The sequence below is a fragment of the Thamnophis sirtalis genome, unplaced genomic scaffold, assembly GCF_051295495.1.
Source record: "Thamnophis sirtalis isolate CommonGarterSnake01/CBP01778 unplaced genomic scaffold, rThaSir2_p1.2 scaffold_7, whole genome shotgun sequence".
Taxonomy (NCBI): domain Eukaryota; kingdom Metazoa; phylum Chordata; class Lepidosauria; order Squamata; family Natricidae; genus Thamnophis; species Thamnophis sirtalis.
The window spans coordinates 24,616,022-24,639,716 of record NW_028261387.1 but is presented as its reverse complement, the minus strand read 5'-3'; the positions used below and the strand labels follow the sequence as shown (position 1 = coordinate 24,639,716).

At 36.8% G+C, this 23,695-nt stretch overlaps 1 protein-coding gene across 6 annotated transcripts in view; it reads left to right on the top strand.

Annotated features, from left to right (window-relative positions):
- PDE4B (phosphodiesterase 4B) overlaps nt 1-23,695 on the top strand; it is a 262,922-nt gene that overhangs the window by 190,498 nt on the left and 48,729 nt on the right. For 5 of the 6 annotated variants that reach the window (XM_014052785.2, XM_014052784.2, XM_087719528.1 and 2 more), the window contains 4 exons: nt 7,721-7,915; nt 10,560-10,596; nt 12,623-12,693; nt 14,383-14,432. In XM_014052785.2, the coding sequence (XP_013908260.2) occupies nt 7,721-7,915; nt 10,560-10,596; nt 12,623-12,693; nt 14,383-14,432 (353 nt within the window). Of the gene's footprint in view, nt 1-7,720; nt 7,916-10,559; nt 10,597-11,419; nt 11,544-12,622; nt 12,694-14,382; nt 14,433-23,695 lie in introns of those variants that run through there. The other variant, XM_087719530.1, reaches the window with a different exon arrangement.

Here is a 23,695-nt window from a genome sequence, read left to right as displayed (position 1 = left end):
CAGGAGTACTCCATCCATCCATCCAGGAGTACTCCTGGAAACACCAAACCTGAAGTAGTCTGAAGCAACCTGAAGATGATGAATGAGACTTCGTCGAAACGTCGCCAAGACATCTCCAATTCTACGCGGGAGAAAACCCGAACAACTAGAGACATATATATGTATGTATGTATGTATGTATGTATGTATGTATGTATGTATATAAAATTGATCATTTTTCTATTCTATTATGCTAAATAATCATTTCCTTATGTAAATTGTGTGATACTTTATATGTTAATTTTTGTACCCTAAATGCTTAAACCTTAACTTACAATTTTGCACGTATTGTTATATGGTTTAATAGCATTTTTTTTACCCTAGTCAAAATAAAATGACTAAGATAAACATTTTTATGTGCAACTTCATTTGCTCATATTTACTCAATTATTAAACTGTTATTATCCGTTCTCTTAAACTGTCTTAATTATTTATTATAGATAGTCTGTGTGAGAAAGTTATGCAGCTATATCTCCCTGTATTTTAAAGTTCACAATTGTGGATCTCCCTGCCACATCATTTAATAAAGTTCCCACACACAATGCACTGTGAAGCAATATTGATTCAGTTATAAAAACCCTATTAATAGCAATATTTCTAACATATTCTTAAGGAATACAATCAATAAAATGCATGTAAGTGAGTAATAATAACTCACAAATAAGCAACAAATAAAATGTTGCTATGGTCAATAAAACTTACGTGGCTGGATAGACCTATCATGTTTCAACTTTTCTTTTGTTTGCTTTTAGTTATTGTAAACCTCTAAAAATCTGAGTGGAGTGGGTATAGTTGAGATGGATGGATGAATGAATGAATACTTGGGTTACAAAACTCCAAAATTAAAGTTTTCTCTACTTCTTAGTTGCTTCTTTGTACTTGTCTAAATTTTTGTAGGTCAGACATAGTAAACTTATGGTAATAATTATGTCTTAATTTGGCAATGAAATGAAACCAAGCAAACTGCTGTTAAGAACATATTTAAAAATAAATTTGCCCAAAGTAAAGTAGTAGCTCAGTTTCCCTCACTTCGATATGGCACTAATTCCAAATCAATTGGTCAACAGATTTTTTTTTCCTCTAAAGGGCCTGCTCAGGGATTATCTTTCTAAGCAAGGAGCTGTATCCATATTTTGTAATTGTTTACTCACTCATATATTGCTCACTTCTAAGGACTCAGAAAAGTTTGCAAACAAATAAAATACAGTTTAAAAAATAAAATAAAGCAATAAACTAACAAAAATAAAAGAGAACAATAAGCCAGCAATAGTTCTACAAGTAATTCCGTATCATTGGAAGAATGTAGTTTTCAAAAACCTTAAAGATAACCAGAGTGGAGTCTATAATATGGGCCTTCCATTCAGAAATGAGGGGCCATATTATACATAGAACATATAGACATAGGACAAGTCTCTATGTCCCTACTTTTCTCTCCTCCTGAAGAGTGACAATTTTAAGTAGCTCCTCAAGGGATGCATGCATGAACATTGAGCTAAATTTGGATAGGAAAGGGGATGTTAAATCTCATGGTACCAAGATAAGTAAGATAGGTGATATCCTTCATTTTGAACTGGTCCTGGAAATCATTAGCAGCTAACGCAGCAACCAAAAAAAGGCGTAACACAACTCAACCCAATCCTCCCAATTGGTAGTCAAGCCAATTGGACCAATTGCAGTTTTCAAGGGCACATTACATGTGTAGCAGGGGTAGGTTCTAGCCAGTGTAACTGCTGGTTTGCTCATGTGCTCGCTTGGCACACACGCACTGGATGTGTGCAGTTCATTAGAAATTGTTCTGCACATGCGCAGAACTCCAAAACAAGATGGCGGCGGTGATCGGAGAACCGGTTCAGAGACATGGTCAGCCTGGGTCACTGCCGGTTCTATAACCCAGGCCGGCTTACCACTACCAGTTCAGCCAAACTGGTAGGAACCCACCTATGAAGTGTAGCACATTACAAATATAAGGTGATCATCATGTGAATTGCAATTCATGATGTTTTTGCAAACCAAGAAATGCCTGGCACTCACCTGCTGTTTTGAGTATGAACTATGAGTCAAGAAGGACACTGATCTGCACCTTTTAAACAAAGGAATAGTATGAATCCAGATTCATCACTTCTGAACACCAATTCCATCATGGAAATTTAATCTAATCAAATTTCAACCAACTAGCCCAGAGATGTCAAACTTGCATCATCATGGTGTTGTCACGTGATGTATTGCAACTTTCCCCCCCCTTCGCTAAACCGGATGTGGGCATGGCTAGTGTGTGACACATCTGGCCCTTGGGCAGTGGTTTGACATCCTTGATCTAGCACCTCATAGGCTCCAGATGTTGAGCCAGAAAATTTCACAGCATCTTCAGTCCAGGCTAGAATGATATATGATTGAGCATCGTCATCATGATACATTCTTTGTTTTCTGAAATCACATCTACATATCCCTTTTATTTTGTACCTATCAGGTTGAATCTCTCCCCCCCCCATATTCTTTCTCTAATACTAGGTTTATAAAATAACTTTATTTTCTTTCATAATGAAGAGAAAGTAGTATTTATATTAGAAAAATGATCACAAATATCTAGCCAGGTATCAGAATAACTTGATGGCTGACTTAAAAGATGGAAATGTTTACCTGAATGATGATGGAAATTATCACTTGGAAAATATGGCTGAGTTCATTGTAATTGGAATGACTCTAATGAAAGCTTGGTCAATTATTACTTACTGTTTCAAGTGAAGAAGGAACTGTAACAATAGCTGAGACTGGCCATAAAAATACATTATTCAAATTGTTATCTGTCATTTCAATACATTCTTTCTGAGACTTGAAAGAGGAAAATAATTCCAAACAAATGCATTGGGATTAATAAAATGTACAATATGGCTGTATGTTTATGTTCAAAACAAAAAGGGAAACAATTTGTTTTGTACTAATCAAATTATTTGCCATACAACTTAATCTCTTCCAAAATAAATGTTTGTGGAAGCTTCAAAGACTCTTTTTAAGTACTCTGAAGTTCTTTCAAAATTGGCTATTAAGAATTATAACAAAAACCATAAGGAGTTTTGTGCTCATACTGTGTGGTCATATATAAAGATAAATTTTCCCACACCCTCTACAAATAATATTACTACAGAATTGGCTGCAACGAGAGCAGTGTAACAGAAAAGCTAAGTGGGTTGATGTAGCATATGAATCTTATGTATGTATGTATGTATGTATGTATGTATGTATGTATGTATGTATGTTATAGAAACTTTAGCTTTAAATAACCATACCTCTACTTATAGAAAAGCTGAAGCTGGATATATCATAAGCTTTATTAGAAAATCATGGATATAAGCCCTCATACTCAAGAGGATTACTAAAATTCTGGAGAGAAAGCTAAATAATGAATAATTTTTCACACCTTCTACTGCCATAAGGATTACAGTGAAACCCAGTTTCTGCCCTATATCTCAAGAAATGTTATGGAGATAGTTTTGGAAAAACTTCATTCTCTAACATTTCTTGGGAGGTGAAGTGGAAGCTAAGTTCAGAGTTCTGCAGCTGTGAAAACATTCTCTGTTGGGCTCATATTAGATTTCAGATGTCATCCACCGATTCTCTGAGCAAAGTAGATTCAGATTTCTCTTGTTAAGAATGAATTTTGTGAAGATTGATATGAAATTCAGTTGTGGTTCTTAAAACATTATAATTATAGTAATTAAACGTGAATAATTGTTAGAATTAATCATCTGCAAGCATTATCATATAGTTGAAATTTTGTAACTTAATGTGATGTTGAATGAAGAGTAATGGCCAGCAAAGAACAACTAAATTTGAAACCGGCAAAACCAGCTATGTAAAGAAGCATCATTGACAAGAGAATAAATAAATAAGCAAACAAACACACCTTCTCAGACCTTATTATATAAGCAGCAAAAAGAGAGATGTTATTAAGAAGTCAAGCATTAGCAATTTCAGTTCAGCTCAGAGCCATTGTTATTATTTAAATTCCTAGTTTGAATCTGATTTTGATATTGAATAAGTATAGTCCTGGGTGTAAGGAGGAAGGGAGACAATTGACATGTATGTGTCTGAAACAGATTATATAATTCATGACCTTTGTGAGTTGACTTTACATTACATGTGGAATCATTGTGGAGTACCTTGATGTTAACAAGAGAAAAAAAGAAAATAGAATCCTTATCTCTTGAGTGTAAGGATTTATTACATTACTCCAGAACATCTGTTTTATATAGTGTGTTTTGAATGCATGAATGCATGATGTATAATAGCTGTTTTTCCTGTTTTGCTAAATCTGCTGAATTCTTAAATTGTTCAGATTACCAGAATTTAGTTACTCTTCGCCATGTTGAATAATCAGTGACAAATGTAGTGCTCACAACAAACTCATTGGAACGATTTCCAAGTAATCAACGGTACTCCAGATGAACTGTAACTCCAAACATCTCCAGCTACACAGATGCTGGGAATCATAACTCAGCACCATCTGGAATGTGACAGCTTTTGCACTGTATCTCTGTTCTAAGTGAGTGCTGAGCTGAGTTAATAACATTGTTAGTGTATGTCAGCCTTCCTATGCTGGTACCCTCCAGATGTTTTTCTACTTCAGTGACCAGAAGCTGTCAAAATAGCAAACTTTTAATACATGATTTAGCGGCTATTTTGTTCTTGTTCTGTATTTTTAGAGGTATCAGAAAAGTTTATTTTTCTCAGTGGTTTACGGGCATCTAATGCTTTTCCATTAATGTAGAGCATGAGTGACAAACTCGCCATGTCACATTGCTGTCATGTGACATATCACAACATTTTCCCTTTGCAGAGCTGGGGTGGGCGTGGCCTGTGTGGGTTGCATCTGGCCCACAGGCCACCAGTTTGACACCCCTGATGTAGAGTCAATCAGCCATAAATGAAATTCGGTTTCATTATGATGGATATGTTTAATGTCAAAAATTTGCACGGCATTGACTAAATCATGGACACTGAAAAAGATTATAGTTCAGTGAACATTATATATTCTGTGCATGTAAGACCTTAAATTTTAATTTCAGGATCTGAAAACACCATAGGTGATTTATAAAACTTTTGTTAATATGAGAGAAATCTAAGATAGTGTTGAGGACAGAATGATGGACTTGATCCAAAGACATGTGATCTGATTTCTGCTAATTTTTTTTACATATTTATAATACTATAAGGCCAGACTAATATAATTAGTTTGCAAGCTAGATGTCCTAATGTCGACTCTTGGGAGTTGCCCAGAAAAAAAACTGCACATCATCTTGTTCTTTTCTCTTGCAAATTTCTGGGGGCATTCTAGTAACCTTTTTGATCCAGTCAATCCATCTTGTCCATTTTCTTCTACTTCCATCATAAAGTAATCCATTTTTCTAATCCATTGTCTGCTTACACTACATGTTCAAAGAATGTAATTTTTAGGTTTGTTCATTGTGCCAAGGCAGCAAGTCAGACTTTATTTGGATGAGAATTGATTGATTAGTTCTTCTTACAGTTTATATTCCTGTCCAAATCTATAATTCAGAGGCATCTATTTTCTTTGTCTTTCATGTTCAGGGCCTTTCACAAGCACACATTAATTCTTAAAGGACCAAATTATCCTTGTATAAATTATATTTTAACGCATCTATGGCCAACTTTTCTATAGAAAATTTAACTCAGGAGGGGTGGAAGTAAATATGAGAAATTAGAGAAAGGAGGATAACTATGCAAATGCTGTATTACTGAGTGGAGTGAAGCAGCTGCTCCACTGCATTGCATAGAAACTATTTTGGAATAGTTTCAAAGAAATGCTACACTTGAGTCAACAAAGTAGGAATTCTTTCAAAGATCTGGAAGGTCCTACTGATTTGCATTGTATTTGACTCAGAGCAGGAAGGATATGAGTATGAGAGGCATATATTTAGGTAATGTTCTGTATTCTAAATCTACACTGCAGGGAGTATTTCATTCTCTAGGTGAGAACTGATGAAACTACTTCATAAATAAAATCCTTCCTATAAAAGAAATAGGTTGGAAAGAGGATTCATGATTCATTTTGTTTCAAAATTCCTTAGCTATCATTATATACAATTTGTAAGAGAAGATAGTAAATACTATATATTGTTCAGTTGGGCAATTTATCTGCAGAAATATATTGTTTTTAATTGCTAGACTTAACAGTGAATGGAAGAAAGCTGATGAGCCATATGTTTGCTATTGCAATTATAAAAGCTGCCAGAGGTTATTCTTGATGATAAAATCTATGAAATATAAAACCTGAATTACTTAATTATTGATAATTTTTCAGACTTGCAAGATTGATGTCAGCTTTGCAAGGCAGTCCAGACAAGAAGCACACCTAGAGTACTAATCTATCTGTACTATAAGATTAATGGAACGTAATTCTCTTTCTTTCCTCCCACTTTTAGTCCAAGAAACTAGAGGTGGTTCCTTCTGAGACTTTTGCCATTCTTCCCCCCCACACACATACATTTCTTTTGCACACTCAGTTGATTTTTGTCCAATCTGGCGCTCTTCTCCTGTCTTCCAAAGTCATTTCCACAAACCATTAGAGTAAGATCAGATGGAGAAAAACTGAAAAGAATAGAGTTGTTTAACTACAATACTTTTTGTACAACCACTTTGTTTTTACAGATTCCATTCTTTCAATAACTTCTTCATTATAAGATTTCTGAGGAAAATAAATCAAGTATTCTGGTATATCTGTTAATCTTTACATGGATTATATTCTGCCATGACCTACATGATGAAAGGTTTTGACTGTTGTCAGTGAAGCAAATATGAATCTCCTTTTATTCTCTTCCTTTTTTGTTATCCATTTTATATTAACTACCTGATTTCAGGCCTCTTTGCCTCTTTGCCTTTTCAGAAATGTCCCTGTTCCTCTGGCTTGTCTTTCTACATCCATGGATCAATCTTTGTAAAATGTTAAACAAATATTTTCTGGTTTAAGAAATTAATGGGTTTTTTTCTATTTGCACCACTTTTTTCAGTATAAGTACATATACTGACCCCCCCCCCCCCAATTTCTAGCCATATAGTTTCGTTCCATATTGTAGACAAAGAAATGGTTGCACTTTATGGGATTGTTTATAAATATCCTATAATGCTTCAGTAACTTTAAATTACTTGAAATCGGGGTTCTTATAGATAAGTGCCAAAAATAGACATGCTTTTATTTTTTTAACAACTGTTTTAGGAAATAAATTTTCAAGTCCATAGTTTTCTTTGTACTGTAGATCTCTATAATACTAATTGCTATCTCATTTCTCCCCCCCCAAAAACACAATTATAATCAATACTTTTAAGGGATACTCAAAAGTGTCATTAATTTCACAAATAGATGCTTGTATTTCTCAGTATCTCTTAGGATCCTAAGAACTATGCTTGGAAAATGGATTCTGGGAATCATTAAAGATTCAAGATGCTGGCAAACAAAAACTAAACAATAGCAAATGCCTTTAAGAATATAAAGGCAGTCAGCTTTCAAAAAACATTATTCTGATTAGGTGTTTGCCTACTGTTTTCCAGTTGTGATAAGCGGGAATTAATGATATTGTAATTTTTAACTTTGAAAATGTAAAATGAAGTCATAATTAAGATGATAAATATGCAATGTTGGTCATATCCATGAATTTCTTGTTCACAGCTTTGATGTCGAAAATGGCCCTTCACCTGGTCGTAGCCCACTTGATCCTCAGGCCGGCTCTTCTTCAGGGCTTGTGCTTCACACCACATTTCCAGGGCACAGCCAGCGTAGAGAATCATTTCTTTATCGATCAGACAGTGACTATGACCTGTCACCAAAGACCATGTCACGGAATTCTTCTGTTCCAAGTGAACAGTAAGTAGATCTATTATATCCTAGAATTTCTATTGAGCAGACTGTAATTATAATTTCAACAGATCTGAAGGCAACAAATTGGAAAATGTTGATCTAGAATAATCCTGGGGCCACTTCTTAAAGGAAGAATTTTCTCAGAAAAGTGAAACCAGTTTTCAAGCTGATAATTGCAATAGCAATAGCAGTAGACTTATATACCGCTTCATAGGCCTTTCAGGCCTCTCTAAGCGGTTTACAGAGAGTCAGCATATTGCCCCCAACAATCTGGGTCCTCATTTTACCCACCTCGGAAGGATGGAAGGCTGAGTCAACCCTGAGCCGGTGAGATTTGAACCGCTGACCTGCTGATCTAGCAGTAGCCTGCAGTGCTGCATTTAACCACTGCGCCACCTTGGCTCTTTTTTGATAATATCAAAAAAGTATTTGTGTCTAATCATCATGTGGGTAGTTGTTGCTATCAGCTCCATGATATCATCATCAGGCAAACAGCAGCAACCTCTTTCTAGTAAAAAAATTCAGTACCTCCATATCATCAGGTCTGAAGCGTAACAACAGAGGGAACAGAATATGCCAACTTGAAAAAGAAAAGAAAAATGTTTGTATATTCTGTGGAATCCAAGGGAACATTCTCCTTCTGCTTGCCAAAACCACAACCCCATAAAGAATGAGTTTTTAGTGATCATCAGGACTTGGGAGAACAAGGAGTGGAATGACTGGGAAGCTGGAATTCTGGACAACTTAGAAACTAAGTATATAGAGCCACATTCTGTTGCACTCTTAACTTCTGGAACAACAGTGGTAATGGTGGGCTTGAATAATCACAATTTACATGAGGAACACCTGTTTATTTTTATTTCTTGCATACTTATTATCTAATTTTCCATATTGAAAATCCAGACAAATTGTCTGTGTTTAAACAGCATTAAAAGCAGGGTATGTCAACAAAAGCCAGGAAATCCAAAGCTGGCCTTTTCTCATAATGTTATGCCCTTTTTCCAAATGAGAGTTAGTATATAAACCTAACTGGAATTTCCTAGTCTTTATTGCCTTACATTACAAGAAAAAAATGATAATGTCTGCTTGGATTTATTTCATTTCTTTGGATATACATTCTGATTAGAGAACCATTTAGATTAGCAGCAATTATTTATGGCCAAATAAAATAGAAAACTACCAGAGTGATTTTTGAAAAAAAAAGTTTTTTAACAAGGCTATTGTTATTCCAAAAGTTTGTGCCACGTGATTACTGGATCTTCTCATTTCATATTGCATTCATTGTAATTCTTCGAGCAATATCATCAATGCATGATTCAGTTAGGTGTTTTATTTTTCAATGGCTTGTTATACAGACCAATATTGGTATGAACTGAGAGGAACAACTTGCCTAAGGTCACCCAGGTGGCTTATGTGCCTAGAGGGAGTTTGAGCCTGGGTTTAGACTATCACTTTATTATAATAATATATTTTTTTAAAAGTAAAAAGCATTTCAAATCAGCAACATATATTAAAATGATTCACTGGACTCACTTTGTAATTAAGTAGGACATTTAGAAAGAAAATATTTCAATATTAAAGGCAAACAATTCCAAAACTTCATGGTTTAACTTGATATACAATTTATCCATACATTTTAAATATTAGGATTATGCATGCTTAAAAATAATTTGCAAGGGATACTTTAAAATGCACAGAAATTACATTTGCCCAAAACCAAGAATGACATGTGGCAATCTTTCCAAGCTGAGTTCTTTATTGCTATAGACAAAATCTTGCAAACTCTACTATCTGCATCTACAATATAGTCTGTAAACTATCAGGAAGGGGCTGTTTCAACCACTTTCTCTCACACATAAAATCTGGGCTGAGGTGAGTTGCCTCTTCCTCTTCCTTCTGTGGAAATCACCCCTTCCTCCTGGAAATCAAGTTCCTCACTATCTTCCATCATCGAACCCCACATCTCTTTAAGGCAGCTATGTTTTTTTCAGACCTCAAACAAGCTTGAACAAAGACATGGCTGCTTTAAGGACCCAGTTGAAAGAGGTAGCTGCTATAATCAGTAAATTCACTAAGGCAGCAATGGCTTTTCATGTGGAAAGCTGAAAAAAGAAATGCCTACATAAAAAAGGTACTGAATGCCCATTCTCATACTTTCTGAGGTATCTCTTAAAATCATTTTTAAAATGTGCATAGATCTACTAAAATGCATAAAATGCTGAATATTTATAATTTTTTTTTAAAATAGAAAGGCATCTCTAACCTGTATACTGAAAGTTGCCATTTCTAATACATATGCTCTGGAAAATGTATATGGGATCAAATGAAGAAACTCTTTTGAATCAATTATAAAAATAAGTCAGAATGCACAAGGTAGACTCCTGAACAGGATGCACAAGGTAGAATCCCGCTCCAACAGAGAGAAAAACTATAGAGCAATAAATGACTTCATTTCCCATTCTAATTTAAAATCACTATTCACGAGTTTGGCTCTATATAATCTTAATTTGTGCATGGACATGAAAGTTATAGCCATTAACTTAAACTTAGCCAAAGTCTTAGAACAAGATATTGTGATGATTCTTAGTTACACAGTTATTTTTCAAAATTGTCTAAAACACATGCTCCTTTTTGTTTACATTTTTATTAGACATGGAGATGACCTGATAGTGACACCATTTGCACAGGTATGTTCCAAATATTGTAATACAGTTTCTATCACTAACAAGATTGAATTAAAACATTTGAAAACCAAACTGAATGTGTAAATACTGTTTGTTGTTTCACTTAGACCTGGCTTCAGGATCCCTACACTCATCACACCTTCCCACGTAGTCCTTCTCAGTTCCCCTAGGCACATTAGAACTCAAAGGCTTTAAATGCTCCACTCGTTCTCTAAAACCCTATTTGAAAATGTTGAATATGTGTGAGGGAAAGACGCAGGAGCCATGGAATCAGAGAGTAAGATGTTTATTAGTAGGTGACAAGCGATTCAAAACGTCCCTGCAACTGTCAGGGTATTTATACTCGAGCCCAAAGCAACTGTCAAATGACCAGCCAATCAGAGAGCTGGTAACAGGGAACATTTGCATATATAACAGAAAACTTACCTGATAAACTGCTACAGTTGTTTTATGCTTTTAAGAGCAACTACCAGTAATTTAGATGTCAGATTATCTCATAATGTCACAAGGAAAGATCTGGTCAAAATATTCAGAAAGACAACTTTCTTATGACCTCACAATAAAAGACCTGGACATTCCTATTTCAATTTCCAGGTTCTGTATTTACTACAGATTAGCATTAAATTTATTTTACTGAAATCTGTGTAAATCTTTGCTTCCTTAATCTTGCCAGCTATGTTATGCTAAATTTACTTCCATTTTGCTGCTCATCGTATACTTTTCCTATAGAAGTACCGTACTAAAAGCCTAAAGCCTAAATATGGATTTTAAAATTTTATTTTATTTACTTATTTGTATCTTACCTTCATTGTTTTTACAAATAACTCAGGGCGGTGAACATATCCAACTCAACTTGTTCCTCCTATTTTCCCCATAATAACAACCGTATGAAGTGAATTTGCCGAGAGAGGGACTGGCCCAAAGTCACCCAACTGGCTTTCATGCCTAAGGTGGGATTAGAACTCATAGTCTTCCTGTATCTAGCCTGGTGCCTTAACCCAGTGGTTCCCAAACTTGGCAACTTTAAGACTTGTGGACTTCAACTCCCAGAATTCTCCAGCCAGCAGGGAGTTGCCTAAGGTGGGATTAGAACTCATAGTCTTCCTGTATCTAGCCTGGTGCCTTAACCCAGTGGTTCCCAAACTTGGCAACTTTAAGACTTGTGGACTTCAACTCCCAGAATTCTCCAGCCAGCAGGGAGTTGAAATCCACAAGTCTTAAAGTTGCCAAGTTTGGGAACCACTGCCTTAACCACTGCCTTAACCACTAAACCAAACTGCCCGTCTTTATCTCTTTACTGTGGCTAATAGTCCCAATAACAATGCACAATTTATAAATGCCAGAGTTGGAAATAGAAAAACTAATTTATTTCAGGAGAAAATAATACAAGCAATAGATTATTTTTGTGATGTTGCCAAAGCAATTACGTTTCTTTGTGTTTTGCGGCATTGCTGCTCTTTTCAAGATTTCAGTACTTCTATGGCCTATAGTCTTGTTTTAACTGTTAAGCTATTAACAACTTTTTATAGTCACACAATAAACTTTTATTCTCTTTTCCAGTTACTGTCTATTGTATACCTTCAAACTATTATTGGTAATAAATAGACTGTGATATTTTTTTTTATTTTCAAACATATGAATATAAAATTTAGTTAAATATTATATAAATCTGGACTGCCAAAAGTTTATATGGCCATTAAGAAGCAAAGAATTAGAATTTTTATTATCTCTTTGCTGCCATTTAGTAATTTTCCAGATTTTTGCAACCGAGTTTTAGTATTACAGGAATATGAGGGGTTGTGATATATGATTGTTTAATCAATTTGAATAATATAAGTCCTGGTTACTTTATGGATTTAAGCATAATTTTAAAAACTGAAACCAATTTGTTTTTTAAAAAAAATATTTTTTCTTAATTCTCTTCTGACATTTGTGGGACTTCCAAGAACATCTGCATATTTATATAATTCTACATTTTGAGTTCTTCCAATATATTATGTTATTCAGTGTACATTTTACATTTTAATAGGTCTTGGCAAGTTTGAGAAGTGTAAGAAATAATTTTACAATACTGACTAATCTGCAGGGAACATCAAACAAGTAAGCTACTTTTTTCATTTTTCTTTTTAATTAAATGTTGTAATCAGACCTTAAGATTGTAATACTATGAATTATCTATTCAGAAGTAGGTCCTGTTTAAAATCAGTGGAAGTTACAATCCAAATATTCATTGGATTGAAATACAAGCTAATCCGCAAAGCAGTCATTTTGAGTTTAGATTTGAATTGCAGAAGGATAATTATGGCTTTGGTCCTCATGTAGGAATGTCAATTTGGTTCATCTTGGTTTTTCATTTTTTCTATTGTTAGTTTATTCTCTCTCTTAGGTGCAACAACTTCTGGTTTCTTTACAAAGACAAATTCTTAATGAAAAATCATATGTATATCATTCACATTTTTTCCTAATATATTTATTGTGTTTAACGTCTATTTTAAAAATAGTTTTTTTCCTAATATATTTTGTGTGTGCATGTGTCCTATTTTTGAAAATCACATATTGGAATGAATTATGAAAAAAATAAATTCTTCAAAAATGATAATATTTGTACTGCAATTTTCACTATCTGTTAATTAACAGATTTTGAAAGTGCCCTGTCAATGGTCAAATATAACAGAAATTGTACAAACATCTGGTACAGCATTTGGGGAAGCCTCCTTAAGATTTATAGTTATCCTCATGTGACTGGAACCAATTTTACAGCATTTTTGCAGCAGTTGTTAAATGAGCCACTGTGTTCATTAACCGAATCTATAGTCATTAAGCAAACACCACAGTTGTTAGTGCAAATTCATTCTTCTGAACAGACATTTTTGCCAGAAAATTACAAATTGCAGTCACATGAAGGCAAAGTGGTTGTCAAGCACCTAAAATGTGGTCACGTGATTGGGGGGGAAGTTGGTGTGATGGCCAGAAGTGCTTTGCAGCCTGTAAAAGCACCTGTTCCAAGCCTGTCATAATTTTAAATGGAAATATTTGTAAAATATTTATTACTTTTCACTGTCCATTGTCCAGATCTGCTATTTAGCTGTCCAGTTTACTTAATATTTATTTGAGGAAACTAGATTTTTCTTCCTTGTGAAATCTCATGAGGGTAAAATCAGAAGGATGATATTTACATGTTTAAAAGTACTACCATCGGTTTGTATCGACTGATCAGAGTACTTTAATGCAGATGCACCCGTCCCCTTCACATTTCCTCTTAGTCATGAGAATGTGCAGTATGATTTTACATTCCTAAACAAGCAGTATGGAAGCTCTTGACACTGAATCTGGGTGACAGCTGCTTTTTGAGGCAAGCAACTTGTAGGCATTGACTTGCCAGATGGATAGGCCAATGTTTGAAGGTTCCTCCACATAAAAAGATGCACTTAGCTGCTTTAGACTGCATGCAGAAGCACTTCTCAACTTTAAGAAACATGGACTTCAATTCCCAGAATTCCCCTAGATGGTATTGCTGATTGTGGCTTTCCCAGAGTCAAAGTCCAATTGCCAAAGTTGGGAAAAACTAGCATGGATGAATCACCTCACTAGCAGATGATGTTAAACTTACATATTTACATATTTGAATGGAAGATACTATGTGGCATATCCTCCATTCAGCTACCCATTACTCTTATAGAGTCAGTGCTTAATCTATATTAATAAGGGGGAAAAAACCTGCATTGTATTCACAGGCGTCTCTGAATCCCAGTGAAGCCATATAATAAACTTCAATTCATTCCTCTACAGGAGGTCTCCAGCAGCAAGTCAGCTACCCATCTCCAAAGTAAACATTCAAGGTATGTGTTCTGTTGGGGAGGAAAATATTGCTTTGTTCAATTACAGGGCCTGTCCTGTACATTTACAGCATCAAGCAGAGAGATACCATTAAACATTTTTATAATGGATGTTTGCTGGTCGAGCATGGGTTACTCAAGCCGTTTTGTCATTAGTTGTGTTTTGTAACATAGGTGAGTAGCAGAGATGAGAAAGAACCTTTGTGAGGAGAACAGAAACAGATGTTAAGATATGTATGCAAAAAAATGCCTAGAAGATTGGTATAGGGGCTGACAGGAAGAGGATGGAGGAAATGATTCATTGTTGAAATGCAAAAGGTTCATTGTTGAAGACTTTACAGTAAAGGGGACACAAAAAACAATTGTGAGCAACCATTTCATTTAACAAAGGGATGGATTTCATTGCTCAATATACTCTTTACAAAAACAATATTCCTAACTATTAATGGTATGTGTCAACTGAAATGCATCAATTCTTCATACATAAACCTCCTAGGTCACTGCAAAAATCCTATGAATAAATCTTCCCTTTTTTGGTAATAATTTTATTAAAGATTATATTATACACATAGAACAAATACACTTTTCCTAGAATAAAAACATATAAAAAGAAAAATTGTAGAAAGAAGAAGAAAGAATCTCTTCTAATCACCTCTTTATGCCATATCCTTCCATTCTATATACACAAGTCTTTAAAACTTCTTCACTCCATCTCAATCAGAAAAAGTCCATTAAGGGTTATCAGAAATGATGACATATTATTACAAATTACATTAATAAACCCACTTTGAATTCTTTCCTTTTCTATTTAAACAAATTCCTCTATATCATTTTAAATAAACATTTTAAAACATTGTCATACAATCCTAATAAAAAATGCATTAAACTTCATCAGAGATAAGATCTGATTTATTCTAACCCTGATCAAATAAGCCAATTTTATCTACTTTCCTCTTTCTCCCAGCAATCTTTAATCCTCTCAAATAATAGTATTTTCTTTCTTTATAAGCCCTCTTCATTTTTCCTCCCAGACTTATTAAGACTTCTATCAAGCCTTGTTATAAATCCAATGTAAAATAGTTATCCACATCATATTTTCACTATTTGTCACAAAACTGTTAACTTACCTGGTGATCAAATTTGCAGTTTTGAAAGATAAAAAAATAAAATTCAACATGATTCTCAGGTTCAGCCAGAACTTTAAGTTCTTAAAGGCTACATTGACAGCTGTGAGCTCAATGTAATCTTGTGACCCTTAGCTGCCTACAAGCCAACCACAAAAATGCAGTTTATGCCATCTACATCAGTGTTCCAAGTATCATGTAGAATTAAATCAGAGTCCAGGGCAAAATGATCCTTAAAGTTCCAATTTAATAAATCAGACATCATAGCACATCTGTGAAATCCCAAATCTGGAAATTACATCAGAATCCCACCCAGTTAAAAGTTCATGATCTTGTCCCCAGACCCACAATCCATCACATGGTCCAATCTTCTTCTTCCATGTTGGCATCCACACCCAGCTGCTTCCGGTCAGGTGTGAAGGTGCGGAGACAAAACCTTGAGCTTGTAGAAAGGATTTTTTTATTTTGAAAACAACACATTCTACCCGGTGCTATCCCCCCCCCTTAATGAGAGTGTGGCAGGCCAAAGATTCTTAAAGGAACAAAGATTCTTCAAAAGGGAAATCGTTTCTGGAAAAGAAAATTACAATAAAGGTTACCATATATAACTAACCTCCACTGCCTCCCCCAGGGGTACCCTTTGGCTTATCAGGGAACTTCTCATGGAATTGTTTCACTAATTTATCTGCTTTTAAATCCCAACTTTTCACCCATGTAGCTTCAGACAAAGGGTACCCCTTCCAATGCACCAAATATTGTAAGCGACCCCTATACATCCTGGAATCTAAGATTTTTTTCACCTCATAATGTGTTTCCCCTTCTACCACTACAGGAGGAGGGGGAGCTTGGGTGGATGGCCTTATGCTAGACCCCATTACTGGTTTCAACAAGCTACAATGGAATACTGGGTAAATTTTCCCTAGAATTCTGGGTAGGCTGAGTCGAACTGTAACTGGGTTAATTATCTTTTCTATTGGGAAATTTTGGACCTAATTTCTTGGTAGGCAGCCTCAATCTTATGTATTTTGTAAATAAAAAAACTTTGTCCCCCACCCAAAAGGGGGGTTGGAGGGAGCGATGTTTATCAGCTTGCTTCTTGTAGGCTTCTGCTGCATCTGTTAGAGGCTTCTTCGTATTTTCCCATCCCTTCTTTAGTGTGTCCATCCATTCATTCAGAGACATGGAGGAGGGAGGTTCTTTAGGCAGCTCAGGCATGGGAACAAATTCCATGTCACTGGTAATCTGAAAAGGAGTTAATCTGGTACTGCTGTGGACCGCATTGTTGTATGCCACTTCGGCGAAGGGTAGCAAGTCTGACCAGTTGTCTTGCTGATAGTCCACATAACACCGGAGGTGTTAGCATCCCATGCAGGCGATAAATGTGTTTCCCAAACATTTTCGCTAATTTCTTTGCAGATGGCAGCCCTGAGCAAGCAATGAAATGTGCTTGCTTGGAAAACAAATCAATAACTATCCAGATTACTCTATTACCGCTGCTGTTTGGAAGCTTGACGATGAAATCCATGGCGATCTCTTCCCATGGTAGGCTGGGGCTGGCCACTCATTGTAGTAGTCCAGGGGGCTTTCCCGGCTGGGTTTTCATCGTGGCACAAGTAGCATAGCTTTTTACATAATCTTCCATCTCTGATTTCATCTTTGGCCACCAAAATTGACGCCTGGTGAGGTGGAGCGTTTTTAGGAATCCGAAGTGGCCTCCTAGCTTCACATCATGACTCCGCTGTAGCACTTGCAGCCTCATCCCTGCAGGAATGTACAGTTTGGACCCCTTCCAGGCTAAGCCCTCATTCACTGTTAGGATGTCCTTGTTGTTGTTGAACCATGGGTCCATCCGGAGAGCTGCTTTCAGCTCAGTCGTCAGCTTATCTTGGCTTCGAGTGGTGACTTGAGCTGCCTTTTGGTGAGAGAGAGATATGATGGGGTGGACAACTTCTTTCTTCTTACTGTCATATTGCAGTTTTCTCGACAGAGCATCTGCTAACAAGTTCTTTCCTGCGAGGATGTGTTTAATTTCAAATTTGAACCTTTGGAAGTATTGTGCCCAGTGAACTTGCTTGGGGGATAACGTCCGATGGGCTAAAAGAGCATAGAGGTTTTTATGATCAGTCAGACCTTGAATGGTATGTCCTGGATCCATTTCTACTCCGTTGGACATATGATACCCCAGGTAATCTAGCGAGGTCTTGTGGAACTCACACTTTGACAATTTTGCATACAGCTTGGCAGCTAGAAGTTTTTTCAGGACTTGCCGCACCAGTTTCACATGTTCTTCTAGGGTCTCAGAGAAGATCAAGATGTCATCTAAATAAATGAGTACTCCACGGTACAGGTGGTCATGTAGCACCTCATTTATGTACTGCATGAAGACTGCAGGTGCTCTTTGTAGTCCAAAAGGCATGACTTTGTACTGGAAGCTTCCCAGGGAAGTGTTGAAAGCGGTCTTCCACTCATCCCCTTTTCGGATTCGTATGCGGTAATATGCCTCTCTCAAGTCCAGCTTGGTGAAGATTTTGCCTTTAGCCAAGTGGTTCAACATATCTTTCATGAGGGGGAGGGGATAGGTGTTTTTTTTCGCATACTGCATTCAAGGCTCGCAGATCTACACAGAGGCGAACTCCGCCATCTTTCTTTTCTCTGAAGAGCACTGAAGCCACTACTTTCGACTTTGCTGGTTCAATAAAACCTCTTTTCAAATTGGTGTTAATGTACTTCCTCAATTCAGTCATCTCCTTGGGAGTCATAGAGTACATTTTTGGCTTTGGTAAGGCTACCCCAGGTTTGAAGTCTATTGCACAATCTGTGGGACGGTGAGGTGGAAGGTAGTTTCCGTCTTCCTCACTGAACACCTCCACCAAGTTCCCGTAGATCTTTGGGACTCGTTGGATCCCCGGAGGTTTGGTGTCTGCTGCAGGGGCTGCAGGTTCTGGATGGTTTGGCCTGTTGGGTCTTATCGTTCCTGGGTGGCCTTTAGGCTCCACGGGTGGTAACGGCCCAAAATCAATAATCAATTTTCTAACACCATCCTCCCACTTTATAATAGGTGCCCACTTGTGAAGCCATGCAAGTCCCAAGATAATTGACTCCTGCATTCTAGGAGCCCCAATGAATCAGAGAAACTAATAGTGGTGGCCTATCATCAACTTTACTAATTCGATGATCTTTGTGGCCAGAGCGCCCCCAGTTAGGGTTCCATCTACTTGCTCAAACCGAATAGGGTGGGTTAGGGGTCTTGTGCATATACCTAGCTGCTCCACTATTTACATGCTGATTAAGCATCGGGTGCAGCCCTTGTCTATGATCACCCCAACTTCCCCTTCCACTCCCGTTCTTGGCACTTGGAGTTTGGATTTTATCGTAAAGGGGGGAATAGGTGCACTCACCATTGGGTCGTCTTCAGTATTTTCAGCCTCCTTCTCCTCCTCTGAGGTGTCAGGGGATTCTCCTATAGCAGGGCTCTCCACCTCCATTGGCTGCTGTTCTAAATGACTCTTTTCTGGTGGCTTTCTGGGTTTTTTCTTCATTGCGCTGGCAGGTGGTTGGCACTGTTGTGGAACAGGAGCTGGAGCCAGGCATTCTTGTTGCTCTGTGGCCCATCTGACCGCATCGGTAGCACTTTATAAAGGGCCCTGAGGAAGAGGGGTTGGTGGAGACTTTTCAGCCCGCTGCAGGCCTGACACCCTCACACACACAGAGAGAAAGACCACCTGTCTGGAGTACTTAAGGATGATCTCAGTATCTCTCCTTACTCCAGAAAGGTTTTAATAGTCCGAATCCCGCATTCAGCTGCCGTTTTTAGCTGTACTGACAATGAGATGTCAGTTATAATTCCTCACCAGAAGCAACTCCTGAAGACATAAATCTTCCTGAAATTCCTGCTTAGCCTTATTTCTCAGCATGGTAGTGCAACTGTGATTACTGGGGACACTGTTTCAGATGTTTGCTCTCTAGAATAGAGGAATACAATGGAATCAAATATATTGTCCCAATTTTTAAAAGTATCCTTTTAACATTTGCAAAAGCAAATTCAAATTTTCTCCAATATCCTTTTGTTACTTTAAATAGGCCAATTTTCTGTTCAGTGGCAGCCCCTATCCACCACTGATGATCTCAGAAAGCTAAACAAGATCATATCTGATTAATGCTTAGATGGGAAGTTGGAAAGCTTTTAGATGAAACTGAAAAGTTGAAACAGCAAATTCTCTAATGTTGCCAATAAAATAACATGGATGTTGAATCAAATTAAACGAAGGAATATTTATTTCTTTAGCATTTATTTAAATATTCCCAGACCTGGGATAATGTAACCATTCTGAATTGTCTTTCTTTAGCTGTATGATTCTTAGGTTGCACTCATATCACTTGATTATTTAGTTTTTTCACTATATGACACACAATTGTCTGTCTGTCTGTCTGTCTGTCTGTCTATCGATCTAATTATCTATCTAATTTAGAAACTACGCATCTCCAGGAACTCTGCCCTTTGTACAATGAAAATAGTAAAATGTTAAAAATATAAACAAACTGAATATAAAAATATAATATTAGGGACAAGGGTAATAAACTTAAATTCTGTTGGAATTTGGAGAACATTGGTAACTAGGGCAATTTTCATTGTAGTAATGAAAGCCAAAGGTAACTAGAATATTAGAATTTTTTTTAAAAAAATATTTCCTCTCTTACACAGATTTGGAACAAAATAATATTCAAATTTAGTAAGCATAATTGATTTGGAAACAGATGGCCACTAGAATTCCAGCCAGTATCCCTGACGTTCAGAAAGACAGCTTCCATTCATTTTGAGAAATGGGTCGCATTTTATTTATTTCATCTGCATTAAGTAAAAAAAGACTAAAGTAAAATTAATTCTTGGCAGTGTCTTCAATGTGTTCTACTTCTTTTCATTATTTTTATAGTATTAAATGGATTTTTATTCAACAAAAGGCAGGTACCTATTTAAGAGTCCCTTGATACAAATGAATCTTTGAGCAGATATACAGTATTCCATTTGAAGTATATTCATTTTCTATCAGCCTGCAATTTTGTTGTGAGGGTATAGTATTATTCTGAAATAAGCCTACTACATTTTAGCATTAGAAAATGTTGATCATACTTCATAGGTCATGCACTGTTTTTCTAGACTCTCAAATATTACCTAGGTTAGTCATTGGTATTGGTTACTCAATGTTATAGTGCATATGAGTATTAATATATCACTACTTCAAAACTGCACAATTCAGCTTCCCTTCTCTAATGATTCCTGTTCTTTGGGTTTCTTTATTTTTAGAAAAATACAAATGGTCCTGTGCTTAATTGCAGCATCAGTTTTCTTACCCCTTTTGGTCTCTGCTTTCTTTTAAAGTGGAACCTAGTTTTCAGATACACTATATTGCCAAAAGTATTCGCTCACCTGCCTTTACTAGCATATGAACTTACTGTAAGTGACATCCCATTCCTAATCCATAGGGTTCAATATGACGTCGGTCCACTCTTTGCAGCTATAACAGCTGCAACTCTTCTGGGAAGGCTGTTCACAAGATTCAGGAGTGTTGTTTATGGAAATTTTTGAGCATTCTTTCAGAAGTGCATTTGTGAGGTCACACACTGATGTTGGATGAGTTTACGTGGCCTACCACTTCGTTGCTGCCGTTCCCAAACACTTCCACGTTCTTATAATACAGCTGACAGTTGACTGTGGAATATTTAGGAGTGAGGAAATTTCACGACTGGATTTGTTGCACAGGTGGCATCCTATCACAGTTCCACACTGGAATTCACTGAGCTCCTGAGAGCAACCCATTCTTTCACAAATGTTTGTAAAAACAGTCTGCATGCCTAGGTACTACATTTTAAACATGGCCATGGAAGTGAACTGATTCTGATTATTTGGATGAGTGAGCGAATACTTTTGGCAATATAGTGTATCTGCCCCAATCCCAACAAGATTTCTCTAGAAAATGTAAGCTTGATCTAAACTACAGCAACAGATGCTAATTAGATGTTGAGAAATATTTAACTGACACCACTACTTAGATGACTCATTCTGTACAGAGAAAGGAGTAAGTGAATTTGCTGACTAATGTGACAAAATTCCCTTGTCTTGTATGCTAGATTAGATGCCTTGAATTTTGCCAAGACTTAAACAGACTTAATGTACCTTCACAGGTTATAGACAACAGGTTATAGACTTATGACCACAATTGAGCCCAAAGTTTCTCTTGTTAAGTGAGACATCTGTTAAGTGAATGTTGCACTTTTTATGACCTTTCTTGCCTCACTGCAGCTGATAAGTTAGCAACCTGGGTTTTAAGTGAATATGGCTTCTCCATTGATTTTGCTTATCAGAAGGTTGCAAAAGGTAATCACATGATCTTGGGACATAGCAACAGTCATAAATATGAACCACTTGCCAAGCATCTGAATTTTGATGACATGAGCATGTAGATACTACAAAGGTTGTAACTGAAATATGGTCAAAAATCTCTTTTTTCAGTGCCATTATAACTTTGAACAATCACTAAATGAACTGTTGTACTTGAGAGACCACCTCCTGCCAATGGTTCCACCACAAAAGCGCGTAGGACAAAATCGCGCTCGACAAAAGCGCGCTGTGACGTCATCACAGCGCGACGAAAAAGTTCAAAAAAATGTAAAAATAAAGCTAAAACCTTCCCCTAACCCCCCCAAACCTAACCCTAAACCTAACCCTAAACCTAACTCTTAACCTAACCCTAAACCTAACCCTAAACCTAACCGTTAAAGTAACGAAAAACCTAACGCTAACCCTTAACCTAACCCTAACGCTAACGCTAACGCTCTAAAGCTAACCCTAACCCTTAACCTAACCCTAACCCTAACCCTAAACCTAACCCTTACCTTTATGTGAATCGGCTTGCTTTAATTTAATTTTTATTAATTTTTATTTGAATTTTTCGATCTTTTTCGTCGCGCTGTGATGACGTCAAAGGCGCGATTTTGTCGATCGCGCTTTTGTCGTCCGCGCTTTTGACGGGTCACGCCTGCCAATTACCTCCCTAAGACCTATTAGATCCCACAGACTAGGCCTCCTCCGAATTCCATCCGCTGGCCAATAGACTGTCGACTGTCGACTATTCCGCCGGCCAAGTAGACTGTCGACTACTCGGAGGAGAGCCTTCTCTGTGGCTGCTCCGGCCCTCTGGAACGACCTCCCCGTGGAGATTCGGACCCTCACCACTCTTCAGGCTTTCCGCAAAGCCGTTAACACCTGGCTGTTCCGGAAGGGCTGGGGCTGATGAGTTCCCAGCCCCACTCGAATTGTTGTGACTGTTGCGAGTTTTTTAAATCTGTTTTTTGTAATTTATTTCTTGTCTTGTTTGTTTTTGTATTGTTCCCTTCCCCTCGGTTTGTTAGCCGCCCTGAGTCCATCTGGGAATAGGGCGGCATACAAGTTTAATAAACCATAACCAACGAACCATACTATCCCCTTATTTCTACACAGACACACATACACCACATTTTTAAAATTATACTTCAGGAATCTTACCAATGAATTTTTCTCATACACTCTTTAGGCTGTAGCTTAGGTTTCAATTCCTAATTCAGGGAGACTTAGGAATTCTGATCATTACAGAATAATTAGATTGGCATTAGATTTGATATAGCTGAGGGGGATGGAAAATGAGCAAATATCATTTCTCTTTTAGGCTGCCATATTTCTTTCGCCACCCTTGTTCCATTATGTTCAATTGGAAAATAGATCTTGGTCTAAATTATTTTGAAGAAAACTTTTGAATAAGTGTATATCAAGTTGCAGTTAGTCAAAATATTGAATAACAATGATGATGAGTCTTTAATTTATATTCAGTCTTCCAGGAGCTTGTGGTGTTCATTTCACTCTTTCCTCTACTTTTTCTCCAAAAGTGGTGCAGGTTGGACTGAGAGTGACTGGCCCATAGTCACCCAGTAAGTTTCCATGGTTGAAGGTGGACTTCTTGGTCCTTAACACCACCACCAAATTGGCATAATGAATATACAGAAGCAATGTTATGCCTAACTGAACAGTATACATTGATTCAATGTCAATGCAAACTGAGTTATGCCTGAACATAAATAACAAGTTGTAATAAGTGATTTTTAAAAATATTT